Genomic DNA, 21,826 nt, shown 5'->3' on the forward strand with positions numbered 1-21,826 from the left:
TTCAGGGGTCTAGTGGAGTCCATGCCTTGACGGGTCAGGGCTGTTTTGGCAGCAAAAGGGGGACCAAAACAATAGTAGGAAGATTATCATAATGTTATGCCTGATCGGTGTATGTGCAAGTGACTGTGATTGATTACTGTGTGTGTGTACTTGTTTAACCTACATTTCGAGAACCAAATTTCCCCACAGCAGTTAACCACAGCGGTCCCCACGATGGAATGGATTAATGAACATACAAAATGATGCTTATTTGAAAATGTAAAAATGCATAAAGTTTTCTGTGATTGATAGGACTAGTGTAGTGGGATAGAATAACAGTTGGTACTGTTTAAAACCCATTATGTCTATGGAAAATCCCCATGAAGACACTGAAACCTAACATGAATGTTTGTGTTTATGTTTCGGATCAGATGAATGCAGTTTTTGGGTTTTCTAGGTGATGGAACGTAAGTCAGATTGACAAACACATTCCTTGTTCTCAAACAAGCTGTCCTGTCCCCCAGAAACCTGATAAAACAGCAAGCTGCCCTTCTCCACGGGTTCCTCCTCCCAAATCTATTTTTATAAAAAAATAAAAAAAAATTTAGCCTAGGCCTATGTGTGCGCTTTACGTTGTAGAACAAAATATTCAAATATTATGTTTACCGCATTTTTTCATTCATATAAAATAACAAATGAGATTTTAAATCATATTTTGTCCACTGAACTAGGAAATGTCCACGGTTTTTATTTCAGAAATCGGGTCACCGTACTTTAATGTACAGATTCCATACACTCTATTTTATATTTATTTAATTAATATTGTTTTTTATTATAATGATTATTATTAATTATAATATGGTTAACCGGAAATTTTATAGCCTGAAGTTGTAGTTTACAATTTCATTCCTATCCTATATAGCGCACTACTTTCTACCCATAATGAAATAACGTACAACTAATGTATTACAATATTGGTGATATTGGGATCATCGTGAACAAAAGACACAGATTACATTCGTATTAAATGTTTATTCTGGCTCTTGGAGCGTTGTTCTGTTCTGCGTTGGCATAGTTACATCCACCACAGTGAGTGTGGATTCATACAGCAAGTTGCTGGAGTCCAGTGTGGCACCGAACAGCAAACATGCATGATTTCACTGCCCTGTAGTGAGGAAGCAGTATGAATGCATGCTGGGAGACAAGACCACACTGACACTCTGCAGCACATACATCAGAGAGGTTTACAGAGGCACATTCATTCAAATATACACCCATTTACAGTGAAGAGTTCATGTGAATTGCACAGCTGAAAAAAAAGTTTAAATTTGGTTCCGCTGAAACCATCAATGTAAATCTGTGGATGGATATAGTAGTGATAACAATAATAGTAGACATGTTCATAAGTGTAATTTTAAAGACAAAAGCCCTCAAAGTTTGTTTTTATAAGACAGGCCTCACTTTTAGCTAGTAAATAATGTTAAATAATAGCTATTCAATAAAATAGCTATTTCTAGCTTTAAATAAATTTGAATTTTGAATTAGGCATTTTTGTTGTTCATGAAATTCTAATACTATATTACAAAAAATGTTCAATACTCATTCTGCAGATAAAGAAATCAATAAATACTAAATCTGAGGGTCTCGCCAAGATCCTCTTATACAACAGAATATTAAGAATTATAAAACAAATAGTTACACATGATAAAATACACATTTTTTGCACCCAAATATACAGCAAATTGGCTAAATACAGCAAACCTACTGCCTTTGTGGAAGCTAGCGTTGCCCTTAATATCATTCTTTTGACATGATTATACTCTAAAACATTTCAGACTCAAAGAAAGTTTGGCTTAATGACGGAGTGAATATGTGCGTTAATTCTGGTGTATTGTGGGAAGATTACAGGCATAGAGTGAAGGTAGACTGGGTGTATGGCTCTCAAGAGGAACTGAGGCCGGAATCCGACTCCCCATTGGTCTCCTGGGATTTTCCTGCACAAGGAATGGAGGAGCACGGAATGCTGTAGGTGGAGCAGGCACATGTTTGGATGACATCCTTGAGAGCAACCTGTTCCTCTACTTTGAAAATGTTTGACTGCTCAAGCTTGTCTTCGCAGATTCTGTGAATAAAAAGAAAGAACAAATCATTATTTAATCTTTAGGTCAATCTGAGGGAGGGAATCAGACAAATAAAGGAGTGTCACCGAACAAGGAAAAGGCTAAAAGGAAGTTTCATTAACAAAAAGTTTGAGGTGAAGGGGAGTGGATCATACAAAGGGCAAAGATGTGAGTAGATGAATTATTTCTGTTGTTTTATGATAAGCATGTACACATGTTTGCCACAATCATCAAAACATCATGCCTTTAATTTCTGCAAAAGACCTTAGAGTAGACAGAATATTTAATTAGACATAAATGAAAATGAAGATGTAAGTGTTACAAGTACAGTCTGTGAAGTGAAACATTACAAATATGTCTTTCAAAAAATTATGGACAAAAAAAAAACCCTGAGGACAATGACCTAGGACAATGAGACATATTAAACAGACTGTGATTGTAGACACATTTTCATCCATATCAAATTCAAGTCAACTTGATAAAACATAATTTCATTTCAAATCAGAATTTATCCAGGTCAAATGCAAGTTAAAAAAAAAAACAAAATACATAATTAGCCGGCCAATAGCTGCATGGTCTGAGTGACATCAGCTGAAAATGAAATTTGTTTCAAATAAACATGTATTTAATTTGATTAAAGGTTAAGAAGACCCATTATAATGTCTTCTTTGGCATAAAATGCGCTGATGAAATGTTCACATTAAGGCAGTGTGTACACAACATCAGTGTCAACTAAAAACAGAAAACTTTTTATGTTTTGGCTGTTCCTTTAGACGACAACTGCGTTTTGGGGGCATGAAAATGCAAACTTTTGAAAACGGGATTCAAAGTGCACATTTTTGAAAACGATACCTTTATCGTCTCGCATAACCTGATATTGCTGAGTTCAACATGTTCCTGGGTCAACATTTTTGTTGATCCTGGAGCAACATTCAAATCAACCAATCAGATTTCAGGGACAAGTTTACAGATTATGTCAAAATCATGAATTGGTGCTTCTACATCAGTGTTATTCATCTATCATTTCCCTCTGATTTTTGGGATAACTTATGGGTACGGTTAGGTTTAGGGGTAGGAATAGGGTTAAGACTAAATTTTCAGACTAGAATGTTCCAAAATATGTTGACCCAGGAACGCATCTAACTCAGCAATATCAGGACGTGCTATCGTCTCCATGTAAACAACAAAAATGCCAATTTTTGTGAAAGCGGTGATGTCATGTGTTTAGTGTTTCTTTACAAAGTGACATCGTCAACTACTGGCCTGGCATGCAAAATACAGCAATTTTTAGTCGTTTTTGCAGATCCATGTGAACGGGAATCATTTTGACAACGTTGTCGTCTGTACGTGAAACTTTCTTTTCTTTCTTCATGTTGACTTTAAATATGGTGTCTGCCCTTACGAAGGTCAATAAATGCCACATTCTCTTTCATGATAAATAAAAATAACAACAGTCAGCCTAAAACTCGAAACTATCCTGCTTGTGTGAAACACGTTCCCATTTCATAGTCAAAAGAGGCTTCTGGGATATTATTTAGATTCACAAAAACAAGATACTCATTAAATGTTCCATCACCAACATAAGTGATTTCCATGGAACAATTTCTGTACTTTATAAGTGACACACATATATGCGTATATTTATATTTTTTCTACCATGATGTTTCTACCATCATGATGTCAGATGATATATGTGTGTTTAAGAACATTATGCATACTGGTCGACCCATTTCCGTTGTCTCCTGGAAGACTTATGTTTTACATTCGCCATTACAAATGACATGTCAAAACGTGTTCTTTGAGCACCCAACTCTAATACTAATAATTATACAGAATATCTAACAGACAACATTTGAATATAGTTTGGTTTAAGAACTGTCACGGCAAATGCGTTCAGAGTGAGATCATTCATATGTAGATAAATGCAGCTTTTTCTTATCAAGATACTCAGGCAAACTTGTTTGAGAGCAAAAGCCATCCATACATTCATTCTTCAATGATTAAGTCATTGAGGTCCACGCAAGGGATTCATGCACTGTTAACGTGGCTAGTACTAAAAAAAAAAATCCACAGTGGAAAAAAACAAAAAATGCACATCTGCACTGTAATTTGTCTAAAATGGGTTCTGGGTGGAAAACTAGGTCACTCATATAAAGAGGAAGTCTCTAATGGTCAGAATGATGTAACAGGAAGCTGAACCTTAACCCAGTGGTCAATAATTTCAATAAAAGCCACTTAAAAATCATAACTCTACAGTTTAACTGCCTCACATCATTGCTGTAAAACATGGTTATCTTAGTGCTAGTCAGTGAGCATGACCTGTCAGGCAGCAGGCAAATGCCAAAAAAAAAACAACAACTGGGAAGCAGAAGACATTACTGGTATCAGAGGAAGTTGAAGCATTGGGTTTTGGCACCAAGCATTCATGTATTCTGCAAAAAGAGGCAAATTACCATAAAATGATGTGAGAAATATTCAAAAAGGGGAAAGGAAAGATGTGGAAAGAGTCAATACTGCATATAAATATTTGGTTATCAAGGAAAAGTGGAGTCACACCACCAGGGCTTGACATTAACACCCGCCAACCCGCCAAATGCGGGTAGATTTCAGCTGTGGCGGGTAAGACAGCCACTCCCACTAGCCACTTTGGCGGGTTGAATATAATTTCAGCCTACAGCCAAATGAAAAGTAGCCAAGCTCGTCGTATCACAAAATTCAGTCACAATTCTTTATCGATTAACTTGAGGTTAGTGAAGGTGGGATAGGCGGAATCGCGCTGAATGACACAACAGAAGCGCTCGTGTGCGCTCTCTCTGTCGCGTGCGATTCAGTTCTCCTTGCGCCTGAATACAAGCACACACAGATGTCAAAATGCGTCGTGTGGAGTATCTCGCGTGAATACAGTCGTCTATGGCTTACGGCTAAGTGGACGTAAACAGGTGGGTAAAAACTGGATATCAAGTAAATCAAGTAAAATGACTCAAAATCAAGTAATTTAAGCATGCCAGAGTCAACTTTAATCATATAAAATGTAATTTCCCAACAGCAAAATTGTGGCCAGTGAAAATGCTGAGTGGCTAGTAACTTTGGAAAACCACTAGCCACATTGGCTGGTGAGCAAAAAAGTTAATGTCAAGCCCTGCACACCACACAAAATACAGGTTAAAACTGTAATCTTTTGACTATTTGGTAGTAGTGGGCTATTATTGTGTGTGTGTTTGTGTCTACCTGGTATACCTTACATTATGAGGACTAAATGTCCCCACATGGATTGTAATACCAGTAAATTTTGACCTTAAGGGAGACATTTTTTTAATATAAATCATACTAAATTAAGTGTTTTGAAAATCTAAAAATGCAGAAAGTTTTCTCTAAAGGGCTTAGTTTTAGTGTAGATAGAATGTACAGTTTGTACAGTATAAAAATCATTACATCTATGGGAAGTTCCCATAAAACATGAAAACCAACCAGTATATTGTGTATATGTGTATGTGTGTATATATATATATATATATATATATATATATATATATATATATATATATAAAATAAAAATACGAAAAATATTGACTTAATCTATTCGAAATTGCACTGAAAATTAACACAAAGTATTTGACAAGTACATGATGACAGAATTTTCATTTTTGGTTGAACTGTTCCTTTAAAATTCAATAAACAGGAACACTCTTAACAGCTCTTTAGGGGTTTTAATGCAGTGGAGAAGGAACAAAAATACAGAACGAATATCAGCTGAATAGTCAGAAACTGCAAAAAAACGGCAAACACAGCATGTTATGTAAAACTTCAACATCTGTCAGTGTTTGATGGAAGTGCGTCCTGTAAAACCTAGCCGTTTTTAAAGGATAAAATTTAAAACTACATTTTTAAGTGTGTGTACACACATACAAACACACAATGATATTTACACAACAGTTGTGGAGATCTGATTAAAAACTTATTTTTGTGGTGCACTGCATAAATTCAGAACATCATTGATTAGTTTATTAGTTTAACCTTTACCCAGAATGAAACACAGCTTCACTTAGACATGTGCTGATATGCCCGGACTATCAGGGAACAGTCATAAACTGCTGCGTCATTTCCACAGAAATTCACATACAGACTGACATGGGCATTAATGGTGTTGAAAGAGTCAACATGGCAGTCAAATTTACTATGACAACATGACCTCTTGTAATGCATTATGCATCTAGTTGATGATTACTCTTTCAACAATGTCTCTACATTCTAGAAACCGTTTCTAAAATTAAATCCCCTATCACTCGACAAAAACTCTGAATAACATGTAAAAGATATCCTTTATCGCATGTTGCGGCATGTCTGATTAGGACAGTGTTGTAAATGTTAGTTTAAGTTTATGATGACAATTTTCCACCTGCAGAATTAAACTGCTATTGCTACTGTACCTTTATGAAGTTTATGTGTAAATCACCTCTGACTATCTGATTTCACATGTGAATGAGTAACAATATAATATGCCAAATATTTGGACAGGAGAGGGAAAAGTACAAGTAAACATAGTTCATTAACATTCTCAGCCGTATTAAATACTGCTGTTGAATTAGCATGGAAAGAACCAATGACAAATCATAGCCCACCTGTCATATATGAGGCCATCAATGCCCTGGTCCCTCAGCTTCATCCTGTTCTCATGGTCGTTGTTATAGTCGCCCCAGCAGAAGACCACTAGTCCTTTGGACTGAGCCTCTCTGATGAAGTCCATGTTCCTCAAGAGCTCATCAGTGTGGGCGCTGATTCCCTGTGAGTGCATACAAAAGCAAGCTGTTTAGTCTTTGTGACGAAATTTGACATGGCACCAATTTAAAGAAAACAAAACAACCATTTTCCTCTTGCAGTTTAGACAAAACATGATTAGATCTCTTTTACTTCATAGTTTTAGAAAGTTTGTGATTACACACAGTTTTATTATGCTGCCAAAACTGGCCGTCTCTCCATGCTATTACAAAACTATGTTCTGAAGTATCAACAGCTGTGTTATTACACCATCGGGGTATCGGGTTCTCTCACCAGTATGTTCTCACTCTGAGCAAAGCTCATGGCGATCTTAGTGCTCTGACAGCGGATGTCCATGAGTTCAGGGTAGAGGTCTGTCACTCCTTGGGTCAGAAATAGGATAGGGTATTTGTTCTGTTTTTGTCTCACCCTGAGGAAGAGAACACAAATAATTGCAACCTAAACACAACATGCAATCAAGATTGACTGAAGATTTTCACTGTTAGTTCATATTAGTTAATGCATTAACTAATGTTAACAAATGAGAGCTTACTATATAGTGTTACCGTAAAAATATTCATTATCCTAAAGACTATCATTAGAATATGCACGTGAACTAGGCCTCGTACATTGTGCAAACATCAGGATCAAAGCATGAGAAGATTATCCTTCTCTTGCCGGCATTCTGCAGCACGCATGTGAGGATGATGTCCAAGAACTGATTCATGTTGAAGTAGGTGGAGAGTTTTGCATCCCAGGAGCCATCCTGTTTGGAGGAAACAGATACAGTGAGGGCGTTTTTTTTTTTTTCTTTTTTTCATTAACACAGAGAACAAACATCACACATATCGCTTGGGGCAACACAAACCTTAAACTGACAGATCCACTTCAGCTCAATGTTGAATCCCACATGATCTGGAACAGACTGGAATATCTGCAACATAATGTCAAATGAGAAGATAAGTAGTTAACCAAGCAGTATGGATGGGTGACAAAAATGTATCACAATGTTCTAAAATCTTTTGGTTGATTTAAAAAAAAAAAAAAAATTATTTATATCAGGGTTCCTACACATTTTCCATTTCAAAATTCCATACTTTTCCATACTCAAATTTCCAGACCTTCCAAACGATTTCTGCCATTGGTAAGCCTTGGTCTCCTTTTCTATGTTTTCTCTTTTACATGTTTGTAGTCCGGGTCCTACAGTCTTTTAGTGATTTTTAAATAAGTGTTTGATTGTTGAAGTTTTGTATTTAGTAATCACGTCTAGGCCCTTCTCTTCTTAAAACCACGTACCTGTGTGACTTTTGTTGGGGATTAATCTACAAGTACTAATATATTCCCTGTTGAACAGGGTAGCATAGTGACTTAGGTTGTTTCCCTTTCCGACCATACCACTCCCTACATAAGCGTAAATATTTAATTTCTCTATTAAATCGATACATTTACTTTATAGACATCCTTCTGTGATTTATCCATTCTGGTCAATGTTTGCTCTGTTGTTGGTATTAGTTGTTGGTATCGAAGCATTTCTATAGAGTAGCCTAAACAAGTGGAATATGATAGTTTCTGTAATATTTTAGTAATGTAGAACTTTCTAAACATATGTGCAAAGTGAAGAGAGGTGAAAAAGTGATGTGTATGAACTAAATAGTTGTCGGGGGGTCTGGGGCATCCTCCCCCAGGAGAAGATTTTTGTGATTTCAACATGTAAACGAAGCATTCTGGTGCACTCTGACAAGAACATAAATGGAAAAAACAACATTTGCTTCAAGTAAAAATAAATAAATAAATAAAAATAAATTGGCACTAGGGCTGTGCATTGACAAATTTCACAACTCAATGCGATTTTGATTCAGAAGCTTGCGATTTGATTTTGATTTGATTCAGTATTTGTTAATTTGGGGCCTATCAGGTACAGTACATGGCAAATTTCCTCAAAGAAAAAATCTCAACCAATGCTGTAAACTGTACAGGGAACCACAGCTGGTACATCATTATAATAATAGGTTAAAATGGATTTGTAAGCTACTTACATATAGGCTAAATTACACATAAGGAAGTTTTTATAATAATTTTTTAATAAATCTTTAATGTCAATTATTTTTCTACTCTTTTTTTATGTAGGCTAAACATTTAAATGGTGGCTGTCATAAAATGGATTTATACATTCAATATCGAAGCACATGTTAAGTACAAATACAATGAATATGCAATACCCTATAGTGCATATATTTAGCAAAATGCTCCTCTCAAAGTTAATTTTTGTAGTTAAATAACGAGTTTTTGGACATTTAATGGCTTTTCTGAGGTAGGCTAAATGTGATATTTTTACAAGCTATTTTATTTGAAACACTGATTGATCAATCGCATGTGACATGATTTCGGTAAGTTGTACTGCATATTTCAACATACCTTTGGAAGTTCATTTATGTTTATTTTGTGTTGTAATTAGTAAAGCGGTTGAGATGGTTGGTTCAAGAGTGCTACAGCGATCTATCATGCCACAGAGCACCAAGAAAGATTGCGACTCACTCCAGTTTATGGGAAAGTAGCCCATTTTCGATTCTTGTGAGAATCCTGTGACAAGCACACACTCGCCCCGAAAAAAAAACTCTTCGGATCTAAACGATTCACATAAATGACGTATTTTGATTCAAAACGGCTAATTTTGCCAAAAAGTGACTAGTTTGCAGGTATGATAAATTAGAAAACTGAATAGAGCCAATAGTCTGGAAACACAAATATTTTTCCATACTCTGATTTCTTTTTTCCATACTTTTCCAGACCTGGAAATTACTCAAATCAAATTCCATACTTTTCCATACTTTTCCAAACCGCGTAGGAACCCTGTTATATATATATATAAAATAAAATAAAATGCTGTCACACCTGTGAAAGGGAAGGGAAAGGCTGGTGCTCATATATATATTCCTCTTCATCCTGCAAGTCTAGACAAAGCAACAACACAAAAGCAATAATTATCTATTTAACAGTTAACTGTTTATTTAGCTCAATACAGCTCAACAGAGGCCTGGGTTCGGCAAGTGTTTTTAGAGCTATAAGCACTAAAAATAATACAATTAAAACACTGATTTACAGCAAAGACTGTGCTTATTAATGAACTATCCTAAGTATTACAAATGACTTAATAGCCAGGGTTTTTTCTTCATTATCAGAAAACACTTATACTGTCTTTTATGCACTACCACATCCTATATGAACTAATTATAAGTGAAATAGGGATAAAACACTGCTTAACAGTCTTAGAGTTCATGAAAGATCTGTCTTGAAAGATTTATATGTTATATAAAAATGTCTTTCACTATGCAGATTTTGAATTTGATTTTTACTTCTGGAACCTGACTGTTATATAATGATCAGTTATCATATATGTGTTATCATATAATGATCAGTTATCATATATGATAACTGATCATATTGTACTTTTGTTACATGAATTAATGGGGCAATTGTACCTTTGTGGTCATGAACTTCCATGGCAGTTGTATGGGCCAGCTAAGAAAGACAAACACATTTATACTCATCAGTATCAGTATGGAGATAATTGCATTACCTTATTGCATTGTTCAAATAAGGTAAAAGAACCTGAAAGAAGTCTTACTTTTAAAAGCTGAAGTTGATCAAACGTAAGATCCTTGACGGGAACTTCGAACAACACCATTGAATTCTTGTCATTTTTCTATAAAAGGACACAAAAATGTAAAAGGGTGAAGATAGATCTTTCTTTTTTATTATGTTTTGCAGTTTCAGCCTGTTCAAGTCTGAATTAAAAAAAAGGTTTAAGTAGGAAGTCTTCTGTCAGTTCAGTCAAAACAAAAGCTGTACTGATGGACACAATGTGAGTCGTTCAAATTATACTAGCAAATTCTCACTGCACAGACTAATGTGAGCCAAATGCAACTGTTACCTTTTTAGAAGAAATACAGCAGGTGAGGTCGTGGTACACGATTGGAACTAAATCTTTAGACAAATGAACATCAAACTCTACATAAGCAGCTCCCTGTGATGAAAACAAAACAGATATGATTTAGTCTTTTATATCATATAACAAAACTTCATGCATTTTGGTATAATTGCATTCTTTATTGAAACTCACATGGTTGGCTGCACTTAGAAATGAGGCAATTGTGTTTTCCCTGATCTTGTGATGCCTGAAATAAAAGAGCAACATATTTCTTTCTGTTAAACATGTACTTTTTGATACTTTGTTTATGCAGCAAATTTATGTGCGCTTATTGTGCTTTCCTGATGCCTCGTGGGCCTATCCATATCCATAATATCCATAATCCAAGCAGACAGGCTCTTGTAGCAGATCAACCACACTTTTGCTACTCACTTGGCAGCATGTGAGCTCCCTGCTCCTCGGTGTCCAACATCCAAAGGGCTCCTTTTCTTCCAGTATTTGGTGAAAGACTGACTCATGTCACACTGAAAGCCTCGGATAGGACGCGTCACCAGGTAATCCACTGAAATTGCATTAAGAATAAAAGGATTTACTTAATGTATTAACTTCAGTGAAGTGAACAGTTAATGGTTAAGCTTCAGCACATCAATAAATGAAAGGCATATAATCACATTATCTAGCCACTAAGCAACAATTCAAACAGGGCAGATCTCGCCAACATGACTATATTTACACAGTCTGTGACATGTTTACAGAGGCAAATGTTGTGTACAAGCAGCAAAAGAACAGGTACCATCATGGGCAACAGGAATGTACATTAGTTTTATGTTGTAAAACAAATAAGACCGGACAAAATAACATCAGTGCATTGTGGTACAGATCATACCTCTGACTTTTCCAATAGTATGTCTGGCATTTCGGCTCATGATGGGCAGGGTGACTACACCCAAATCTTTCCCGCTCTCCACAAAAGAGGATGACAAGAGGCATGCGGTGCCTACGTGGCCTGGATGAGCATCACCCTGAACCACAGGTTCACTCAAGTCCTCCTAAACCACAAAGAGATGATAGAATAGTCCTGAGTCACCAAGAGGATCCATGCAAAATTAATGTAAATCATTTACAAAATACTTTGTGATACTGTTGTGGTCATAATCTTTATATGAAGCAACACCGAAGGCTATCGTTCACGCACCTCGAAGAACTCAAAGGTGAGCTCTAGGTTGTCAGGGTCCATGGTGTGAATGGTGTATTCTGTCCACTTGGTGGGTTCCAGAGCGTATCCACATTCTGGTTGGGAATGACGAGACTTATATCCGCCATCACTGATCATACTGATCTCCAGCGTAGTGGTCATCTTATGCCATGATGAAGGGCTTTCTTCTTCTTCGTCGTCTTCTTCTTCTTCAATACCTTCCAGCATCAGCTTCAATCTAAAACAGCCATTAATTAGGCAGATTGTATTTTAACATGTTCTCAAAAAGTGAAATAAGGCATCAAAACAGTGTAATGTAAAGTGAAAAAGACAAATGAATGTTTAGTACTTGTTCTAGAAGGAAGTACACTCTTCGAATTGTAAAAACATAGTACATCCCTACTAGGGTTGCAAAGGGGCAGAAAGATTCCGGTAAATTTCCGGAAAATTTTCGGGAACTTAACCTGGGGAATTTTGGAAATATTCCAATTTGGAAACTTAACATGAATTTATGGGAATTAATTGGAAATTTTGGGAAATTTATACAGATTTATAATATTTATATAAAATGTATCATATAAAAACAAATATAAACATTTTGTTTGGTCATAACATGAAATAACAGTTATTATTTTTCACATTCAATTAATTCTAATTTAGTAAATATGTAAATTAAATATATTTGTATTGCAGCAATTATGTGTTATTTATTTCAGTGTCACATGATCCTTCAGAAATCAGTCTAATTTTGCTGATTTGATACTTATTTGTTATTATCATTGTTGGAAACAGTTGTGTTAGCATGTTAGAATGATATCTGAAGGGTCATGTGACACTGAAGACTGGAGAAATGATGCTGAAAATTCAGCTTTGATCACAGAAAAAATATTTATTTTTATGTATATCAATTATTATACCATTATTTTAAATTGTAGTTATGCTTCCCAATATTACAGTTTTTTCTGTATTTTTGATCAAATGTGCATGTTATGGACTGGGGGAATGCACAGTGCATGCAGGGGGTGTGGTCTCAATAAAGTAGTCTGCTGTGTGAGGAATGTGCAGGGTAAAAATTAAACTAAAATTGCATTAAATATGGTTGTTTTAACCAAAATTATGTTGCAAGATGTTTTTTTCAACTACATTTAAGTACCCTGTTATAGGCTAACCTGCAATTTTGCAAATTCCCTGTTTATTCGCATTAATTCCCGTTAATTCCCAAATATTTTCGTTAATTCCCATGGAAAGTTTCCAGCTTTGAAAATTCCCGGAATTTTGCAACCCTAATCCCTACATTAATTTTCTGATATTAAAAGAAATCTATTTGACTATAGTCAATTCTTTCTCATGTAAGTGACTCTAACAGAATTAATAAGAAATTATAAATAAGACCTTTATAAATAAATTTGACTGACTGACCTCAAGATAAGCTTTTTAAGACTATGTTCACACTGTCTAAATCTGATTATTTGTGTATCCAATTGGAATCTGATCTAAATAATTGACTGTCCAGTATCGCAACTGTTCTGATCTGATTTGTGTGTCCCATGGCTCTCTTTTGTTTTTTTCCAAAATATCTGCATTTTCTTTCCATAGCAATGATGTTGCGTTGGTATGCCAAAAACAACATGGACGGGTTTGCATTGTTGACAATGACAATATTTAGCAGCAGCGCTGGACTACTAATGAAGCAGAGACAGAAATTGAGGCGGACAACAACACAACGCAACCTTGTTTTCTGCAACAACGTCTGACAAGTTTACGATTTAAGTGGCATATGAAAGTGTTATATATATGCAAAAAAACCTGTGAAATCGGTTCAGACTGATTTAAAAAGGATTTCAAACCAAATGTGATTTTTTGCCATTCACACTTGCTAAATATGATCGGATATACACAAAAATCGAATTTGAACTGACAGTCTGAATAAGGTTTAAGAGTTAAATGTGTGTTCTGTTTTCTGTGAAGGCTGTTACCTGAAGCGTGACTTCTTAAATTTTTTCTTAGTAATAGATACTGGAGGTTTCACGGAGTAATGAAGCCTGAGACGAATTTCTGTCTGGCACGTCAACCAGCCAGAGTCCACACACTCAACACCATCTGCAGATCAAACAAATTTTATTTGCCTGTTAAAACAAGATGATATGAAAGAATGTTTTGAATTCGAGGTGAAGTTGCATTCAAACATGCGTTTATGTAATTTCAATTTTCAAACTTACTATGGACTCCAAAATGTCCATCGTCAATCACAAGCTCTGGTTCTGCAAGAAACAAACAAAAATTAATATGGAATGTTAACCACTCATGCTACAAAAGATAGAGTCACCAGTACAGAGCAAACAGTGCTGACATGAGACATTTATTTTCTGGTTTATTTCTTAAACAATCTAAATGTTAAGATAAAATAAGTCTTCAGTTTGCTCTGTACAGGATGGAGATCTACACATTTGTAGCCAGTATATTCTATACAAGCAAAACTCTGCATGTTAGAATTTAAGAGGAACACTAGAGATAGTAATGAAAGGATTATTATTTGGTTAAATGTATTTTAATAAAAGCTAAATAATAATAATAACAACCTAAATGCATAATTTAACATAAGTGTTACCATGCAAGCAAATTGTTTTTGGGGCAACACAAGCACAAAGAAATGCTGACATCTGGAGCAAACAGTTACATCATTAAAATTATGGATCCTGCCTAGCAAAAACTAAAAACAAACATAAAAATAGTATAATGCCCTTACAAAAAATGTAAATTGTTAAATGCATGTATTAAATGTGTGTCGTTGCACGCAAATAAAGAAGTGTTAAATGCATGTGTGTTTCAAAAACAGATTTGTAACTATTTTTAGTGTAAAAATCAACTCAAAATAATGAATGTGATTGTTCAAATGTTTTTTTTTTTCAGAGTTTAAAAATGTGAAGTGGCTAAATTAGGGGAGGGCAACTAAAGCAAAAAAAGCACTGCTTGTAAACCCAGGAATGCGTCAGCGGAAACAGCTGTTTGTGTAAGATGGGTAATAGCCCACTAGATGTTTTGGTTTCTAATAACTGATCCATAAGGTTCCCTTAAGTGGCTTTTACTGACATTACATCTGTCCATGACAAATAACACTGAAATCAACATTAAAGACAACATGAAATAAAAAGAAATGCATTATTTTCTTTAGAACATGCATCAATGATTCATGCACAACAAGACCGGGTTATTAGGGTTATTTACTTTCTGAATAAATGTCGCTGGTTTTATTGTGCATGATTCATTTATGCATGGTCTAAAAGAAAATAATGTGGGCAGGGAAAAATAATATTAACCAACAAAAATAATGGCCACTTTATGTTGCAGTAATGTTCTGAGATATAAAATCACATTACTTCCCACATTGACTTGAAAATATGGGAAATGTGTTGTGAATGTTTCATGTTGTCTTTAAAAAGCTGAAGTCAGAATGTATTGAGTATGTAGTAAGCATGAAGGACGGAGTCTACGATTTCATTAGACACATGTGCACTATTTTGGGATCAGATACCTGAGGGACTCAATGAGCGTGGCATCTGATGGGTCTCCCATCTACTGACTATGACTTGACATGGCCCACCTGCATTCTGTAATTCCAAATGGGGGTTAAGATTATGGACAGATTTTGGAAAAACAAAGCCCACTTTGGCCATTCAAACCAAAGTTTCACTCCCGAAAAAAAAAAAAAAAGAGGCATATTCACCACTTTCTGCCAGCCAGCCAGTTGGTTGACATCTGAAAGGTGGACCAATTAGTCACAAAAAACACATTGTCATTTTTCACAGTGTTTAACTAGAGATCTCCAGGTTATTTATATGTAAAAAAAAAAAAAAAAAAAAAAAAAAAAAAAACACTTTGAAAATCCCTGTTCTTACCATTTAGCTTAAAATGTTATTTAATGAGATTATTTTTTCTCTAATAGTTTGCTGACATGCTTAACTATGAGAAAATGGTTCTAAATTCTTAATTCTTGTTGAAAATAATTCTGCTTCTAAATTCTAAAAGAATATTTCTGGCTGTGAGATAGCAGTTGACGTGTAAATATTATGTATGAGGGACACAGCATGTTAGGAGGGGTTTGCAGGAAACCTGCAGTCACTGTTCCAGAAACTTCATTCTCCAGGAAAAAAAACAACAACAAACTTCCCAAAACAGAGTCAAGTTCAGCAAAAAGAGATTAACAGCTGTGATGAGAAAGACCTGGAAACCCCACACACACACTCACACAGAAGGATTTCAGACTCTTAAGACTACGTAAATTCTTAAAAAAAATTACATTTAAATACTTAAGCACCCTAAGAATTAAAAATGAATAAAAGAAAGCCCTTGAGGACTGTTTGAAAAAGACATAAATAGGGCTGTCACGATTCCTCGATTAAATTAGAGTAAAATCCATTTAATACATAATGTGCATAAGTTAATTGTTTATATTATGCATATTATATTATGTATTTTAACATTGTTTTTCTATAAAACCATATGATTACCTGCATTTGATACTTTATTTGAACCAAATATTATTGCCTTGTTGTTATTATATATGCATTTTAAGAAATTTTAAAGGCTACTGTTTGCTTAGGTCTATTTTTATTACCACAAAAAATATCCAATTACTCGATTAATCATCAAAATAATCGACCGATTACTCGATTACCAAAATAATCGTTAGTGACAGCCCTAGACATAAACACATCCCATATGCGAAAGAACTCTGTAACAACAATCTGCAGTCATACACGTATAATAAAAGTGTTGGATATAATCATGAATATCACAAATAATATCAGTACATACCACATAGATTATGATGAGTCTTTAAGAAAGATAAAAAAAAAAGATGTTATAAACAACAGATGCACCGATACTAAATTTCTCCACTGATAGCCTATTATTCAGTGATATCTGCTGATACCGACAGCGATAGTTTGAGGGTTCTGCCTTTTAAACCTTCTTTTAAATTAATGATAATTTCATTATAATTAATGAATCATTTTATTTTTAATTATTATATTTTGAAAGAAATGCAAATAAAAATTTTTGAATATTATGAATGGAATATTCTCTCCATTTCATCAACTTGTTTCAGAGTAACTGGTCTCAGTTATTATATAATTAATATTAACACACATTAACTAGATTTTGAACATTAAATTAATATTTCTTAACTTTCTGATGTTATTAATTCATATAATTACTATTAATATTGAACATAACTGGTTTCTTTAGCATTTTCTTTACACAAAGTCCAAATGCATTGCATTTTCCTGCCCTCTTTTGATTGACAGAATATATCGGCCCTGACTATCGGCTGTTTTTAACAGCGTGATAGCATGAAAATTTGCTTTTATCAGCCGATACTGCTTATTGGCTGATATATCGGTGCATCTCTAATCAACAAGAACATCTATAAATAAATAAAGCAGAGACTGCTCTTTAAAGCTGTTGGGAAATCAGTTCACTATTGGACGTTTAAAGATTCATTTATGTCTTATATCATGTGTGTTTACTAGGAAACGAAAATCTCACCTTAGATTCCAAAATGAATCCCTTGAAATAGCGATATCTAGTTTCACTCCCTTTAGGAAGCTGAATGGTAGTTCTCCACAGGGTGCTGTGGTAAGACGAAACAAGCACGCAAAACACAAGACAAACATGTGTCAAGGGTAACTGTGATTGTGCTAAAAGGAAAACATAAGATGGTACTGAACATGTACCCATCCTCCTCCGCTGGCTGTAAGGTCACAGCTTTTTGATGGCACCAGCTGCCCAGGGTTTCACAACTGCCAACCACTGCTATTACCTCACCTGATACAGAAGAGAGACAAAATAGTTAATTTTTTCTCTCCTGTCAACACTTGCACATAACAATTCTTATTATTAACAAAACATTTCTATATTACTATTATATCAATGGATTTTGTAATAACTTTCTTTAATGATGCATATTATTAAACACCTATTTACTTTAATAAATATACATTTATCAGCATATTATGGATGTCTTATTCACTGAAAAAGGAAATCATGTTTACCATTTATCGATAATTTACTTACATTATGCACTAATGTAAAAGTAGTAAAAAGTTTACTAATCAATCTTACACTTAATATTAACTTAACATTACTTTGTTATTCTCACAATTTATTCGATTTTAATTGGTACTGCTTTATAAATGCTTTATAATAACACTGGGCAGCTAGTTGTATTCCTCATTTGCAAGTCGCTTTGGATAAATGAAAATGAATAAATGTAAATGTAATATATTTCATTATTACCATTGACACATTATTACATGATATAATTATTTAAATCACATCAAGAAGTGTACTTAAATAGTTACAACCATAAAAACACTGTAAAACTGGTTAGTTAAAAATAAATTATGCAAACTGAATGCCTTCAGAGATTTAAAACTCTAAGTACAAAAGACTAGGAATTGCATGTTTTCCTATGTGGGAATACTTGTGTCATTAAGTTCAAACTCGGATCTGATTAAAGTATCATGTTTGCCTTTAATCTAAATGATCTCAAACAAAACAAAACTATAGCATTTGCTATATAAAAGATATTATGACTAGACTCATGTTCAGCAACTGAGCAAACTCTAAAGATCCCAAAGTCAAACTTGCAGAATTTTAATTAGACCACCTTGATTGTTTTTATTAATAACATATTTTAAGATTACAGTGCACCTTTAACTTAATCACATCTTGTAAGTGGCCAAAAGAAAAGATGATGTTATTTTATTTCACAGTTGAACTACTGATTCACAATATAATTATTTTTATTAAAAGTTGTACAATGTGTTATACTCTTTTATTTAATTTTTTCTCTTACCCAGCGCTGTGGTCCCTCTCACTGTCAGAGTCACACTAGTGCTGTCCATGACTGACACACGAGCAGACGGAGATGAGAATAAATAGACCTGAAACACAGGGAAAGAAACACATCTGTTTTCCAATGCAAAACAAACCAAGAGCATCAGCTGATCTGGATTTGCTCTGTTCCAATACCTTAGTTCTTTAAGATTCCATTTTATTATAAATGTATTTTAATTATATTAAAGATTAAAACACGCCCTGGTGGCAATATTAGAGAGGGAAAACTAATATTGTGTCAGATTTATGAATATAAAAACGGTCTTTAAGAGTTAAGCAACCGGTTCAACCACAATACGATGAAATCTGAACCGCTCGAGTTGGAGGAAGCAAAATCAACACGGTCTGAACCGGCTGCAGCCGGTTACTGTCAGTGACAACAACACCCGGTATCCGAGAATGGTGCTCAAACATAGTAAGCTGCCTACCTAGACAACATTGTTACGTTCAAACGCGACTATAGATGCCTAAAATGCTACCTAGATAGGGAGCCCAGGGAGGTTTTGAGACGCATTCAGCGTTTACTGTGCAGAAACGTGTATACATTGCGCAAAACGAAATGTATAGCGTACATTGAGTGTTAAGTCCGGCGGATACTGTAATTAAAAAAAATGATAAACTTGCAATTACCTGAGTTTAAAGATAAACATCCATCCTTTTGTGCAGAGGTACCGGGAAACGTTAATCGCGCGCTGACGTGCCCATGTTTACATGCACGCGGATCTGAAAGCCCGGTAATGCGACAGAGTTAACTGTACACCATTTTCTAAAACAAATTAATTATTACGTCTCTCAATTATTACGTCTCTCAATTATTCGAGTACGTGTACTTGTTGAAACCAAACATGCGATTTACAGGTTAAAATAGCGTTGAGAATGTGACTTTGTTATAGGAAATAAAAATGAGGGAGGACTTGAAGTGGACAGCTTGGTCCCGCCTATTTGCGTTTTCTGAGCGCATATGATTGGCGGAAGAAGTGATTGGCGTTTGATGGGCGGGTCTTCCTCCCTGACGCTTATGGATGGAGTTTCATCGACACAAGATATGCTTACGATGCAATTAAATATAATTAGTGTAATACAGTAAATTACAAAAGATTAGATTTCAGATAAACACTGTTCTTTTGAACTTTCTATTCATCAAATAATCCTGAAAAAAAATATTGTACACAAATATTTTGTACAATTGTACACATTAAATGTTTCTTGAGCAGCAGATCAGCATATTAGAATGATTTCTGAAGGATCATGTGACACTGAAGACTGGAGTAATGATGCTGAAAATTCAGCTTTGCCATCACAAGAATAAATTACTTTGTGAAATATATTCAAATAGAAAACAGTTATTTTAAATTGTAATAATATTTCACAATATTACTGTTTTTTACTGTATTTTTAATTAAATAAATGTAGCCTTGGTGAGCAGACGAAACTTCTTTTAAAAACATTAAAAATCTTAGTGGTTCCAAACTTTTGGACTGTACTTTATATAATGTAGCCTATATATGTATGTGTGTATATATAATACTATAGTAGGCCTATATATATATATACTATAGTATTTTTTTTATATTGAGAATATGCTTTCTGTAGCCTACATTTTGTGCATTATCTACCTTATTAAAAATGTTTAATGTTTACTTTATCATTTTCTTTCTGTTTGGCACTCTGCAAAAAATCAGTTCACAGCCATCCAATTACATAATCATTAAACTTGGAAACTTGGAAACATCTATCAGTCTGAACAGAAGTCAGAGGTCTTCTGAACATGAAAGTTTTTCCATATTGAGACTAATAAATTAATTTTATGGCTGGTGAGCAGATTAAGTTAACATAGGCCTACTGGAAGAAACAAGGCAAGTAATGTTTTTAATTAAAATGTAATAGAATATACATGCTAAATTCAAAAGGTTAGAAAGGACAGATGAACCTTTGCTGTAAAATGAGAACAGAGACATTGATTTTTCTCGTGACTCTTCTTTCAGTTGAACCGGTTGCATAATGAGGTGTCTCGACATGACAGAACACAACTCTGTGTTGCATAACAGAGGTCAGTCAGGCACACACGTGTTTAAGAAAAAGTTTAGGGGAAAAGTGATAGAGAGAGTAAAAAAGTTCAGAACAGCATGACCCGGATTCATGCAATACAAAGATAAACCATATCTTTAGTCATAAATTAGTTTTGCTTAGTCCTTGATTTCTTTATGATGGATGGTTGCTGCCTCCAGTAGCTCTTCCTGTTGTCTGTGTGAGCCATTGAGGGGTAAAATACAATTGGTCTTTTGAAATGAAGGCTATTGCTCCCAGAATGGTGAATGCTGGCTATTTGGCAGTGCTTAGCACAAATGAATGGATGAGACTGCAGGATTATAAATATTTAATGAGTCAGTCTCTTTCTCTCTATTTACCCCATTTCACCCTCCCACCATTTGGTCTTTCCTGTGAATAAGATAATAGAGAGATAATGAATAAGGTGTGTGCCTAGAACAGCTTTTAGATGGGGAATTAGTACAGTGTCAATTCCACCCCCCAAACCCATACAAAAAAAATAATTATAATGAAGCTTTTCAGGATGCAATTAGTTTTTCATGCTTGTATTTTCAAAAAAAAAAAAAAGGAGAGGAAGCGAGAACACTGGACAACTTCTCACTGGCTGATTTGGTTGTGGATTGGTGTAATAAAGAATGCTGAGTTTTGCCCTTCCAACATTTCAACACTTCAGGAAAGCCCTGAAGAATGCTGGGAAATGCGATTAAGGGTTTTTCTAAATAAGCCTTTTTATACAAAACAAAGAAACGTTCACAAAACTTTATCATTAAGAACTTGTATCATAAGGACATGTATTTTTGGCCTCTATTCCAATAGTCATAAAGAAATACATCTAAATATATTATTAAATGTTTCCCTCTCTTTAAATCTGAACTATAATATTAATATGATTATTTTTTG

The 21,826-nt window shown here is 34.6% G+C and overlaps 1 protein-coding gene across 4 annotated transcripts; it reads right to left on the minus strand.

Annotated features, from left to right (window-relative positions):
* Nucleotides 1-996: 996 nt before the first annotated feature.
* Nucleotides 997-19,811, minus strand: gpcpd1 (glycerophosphocholine phosphodiesterase 1). Of its 4 annotated transcripts, none has more exons than XM_048207650.1 (22): nucleotides 19,508-19,811; nucleotides 18,837-18,924; nucleotides 17,713-17,803; nucleotides 17,525-17,609; nucleotides 16,793-16,811; nucleotides 15,702-15,733; nucleotides 15,510-15,585; nucleotides 14,197-14,238; nucleotides 13,954-14,077; nucleotides 11,978-12,215; nucleotides 11,669-11,831; nucleotides 11,215-11,344; nucleotides 10,975-11,029; nucleotides 10,786-10,878; nucleotides 10,480-10,557; nucleotides 10,334-10,373; nucleotides 9,747-9,805; nucleotides 7,723-7,788; nucleotides 7,484-7,620; nucleotides 7,149-7,284; nucleotides 6,719-6,879; nucleotides 997-2,101 (listed from the first exon to the last, which is right to left on the minus strand). In XM_048207650.1, the coding sequence occupies exons 2-22, from the start codon at nucleotides 18,883-18,885 to the stop codon at nucleotides 1,921-1,923; spliced, it is 2,055 nt and encodes a 684-aa protein (XP_048063607.1). In that variant the 5' UTR covers nucleotides 18,886-18,924; nucleotides 19,508-19,811; the 3' UTR covers nucleotides 997-1,920. The 4 variants fall into 4 exon arrangements, with proteins under 4 accessions (XP_048063607.1, XP_048063608.1, XP_048063609.1 ...); XM_048207651.1 differs by lacking the exon at nucleotides 19,508-19,811 and adding an exon at nucleotides 19,013-19,236; XM_048207652.1 differs by lacking the exons at nucleotides 15,702-15,733; nucleotides 16,793-16,811 and having other exon boundaries at nucleotides 19,508-19,809.
* Between the last annotated feature and the right edge of the window lie 2,015 nt (nucleotides 19,812-21,826).

Source organism: Megalobrama amblycephala, linkage group LG11 (assembly GCF_018812025.1).
Source record: "Megalobrama amblycephala isolate DHTTF-2021 linkage group LG11, ASM1881202v1, whole genome shotgun sequence".
Taxonomy (NCBI): Eukaryota; Metazoa; Chordata; class Actinopteri; order Cypriniformes; family Xenocyprididae; genus Megalobrama; species Megalobrama amblycephala.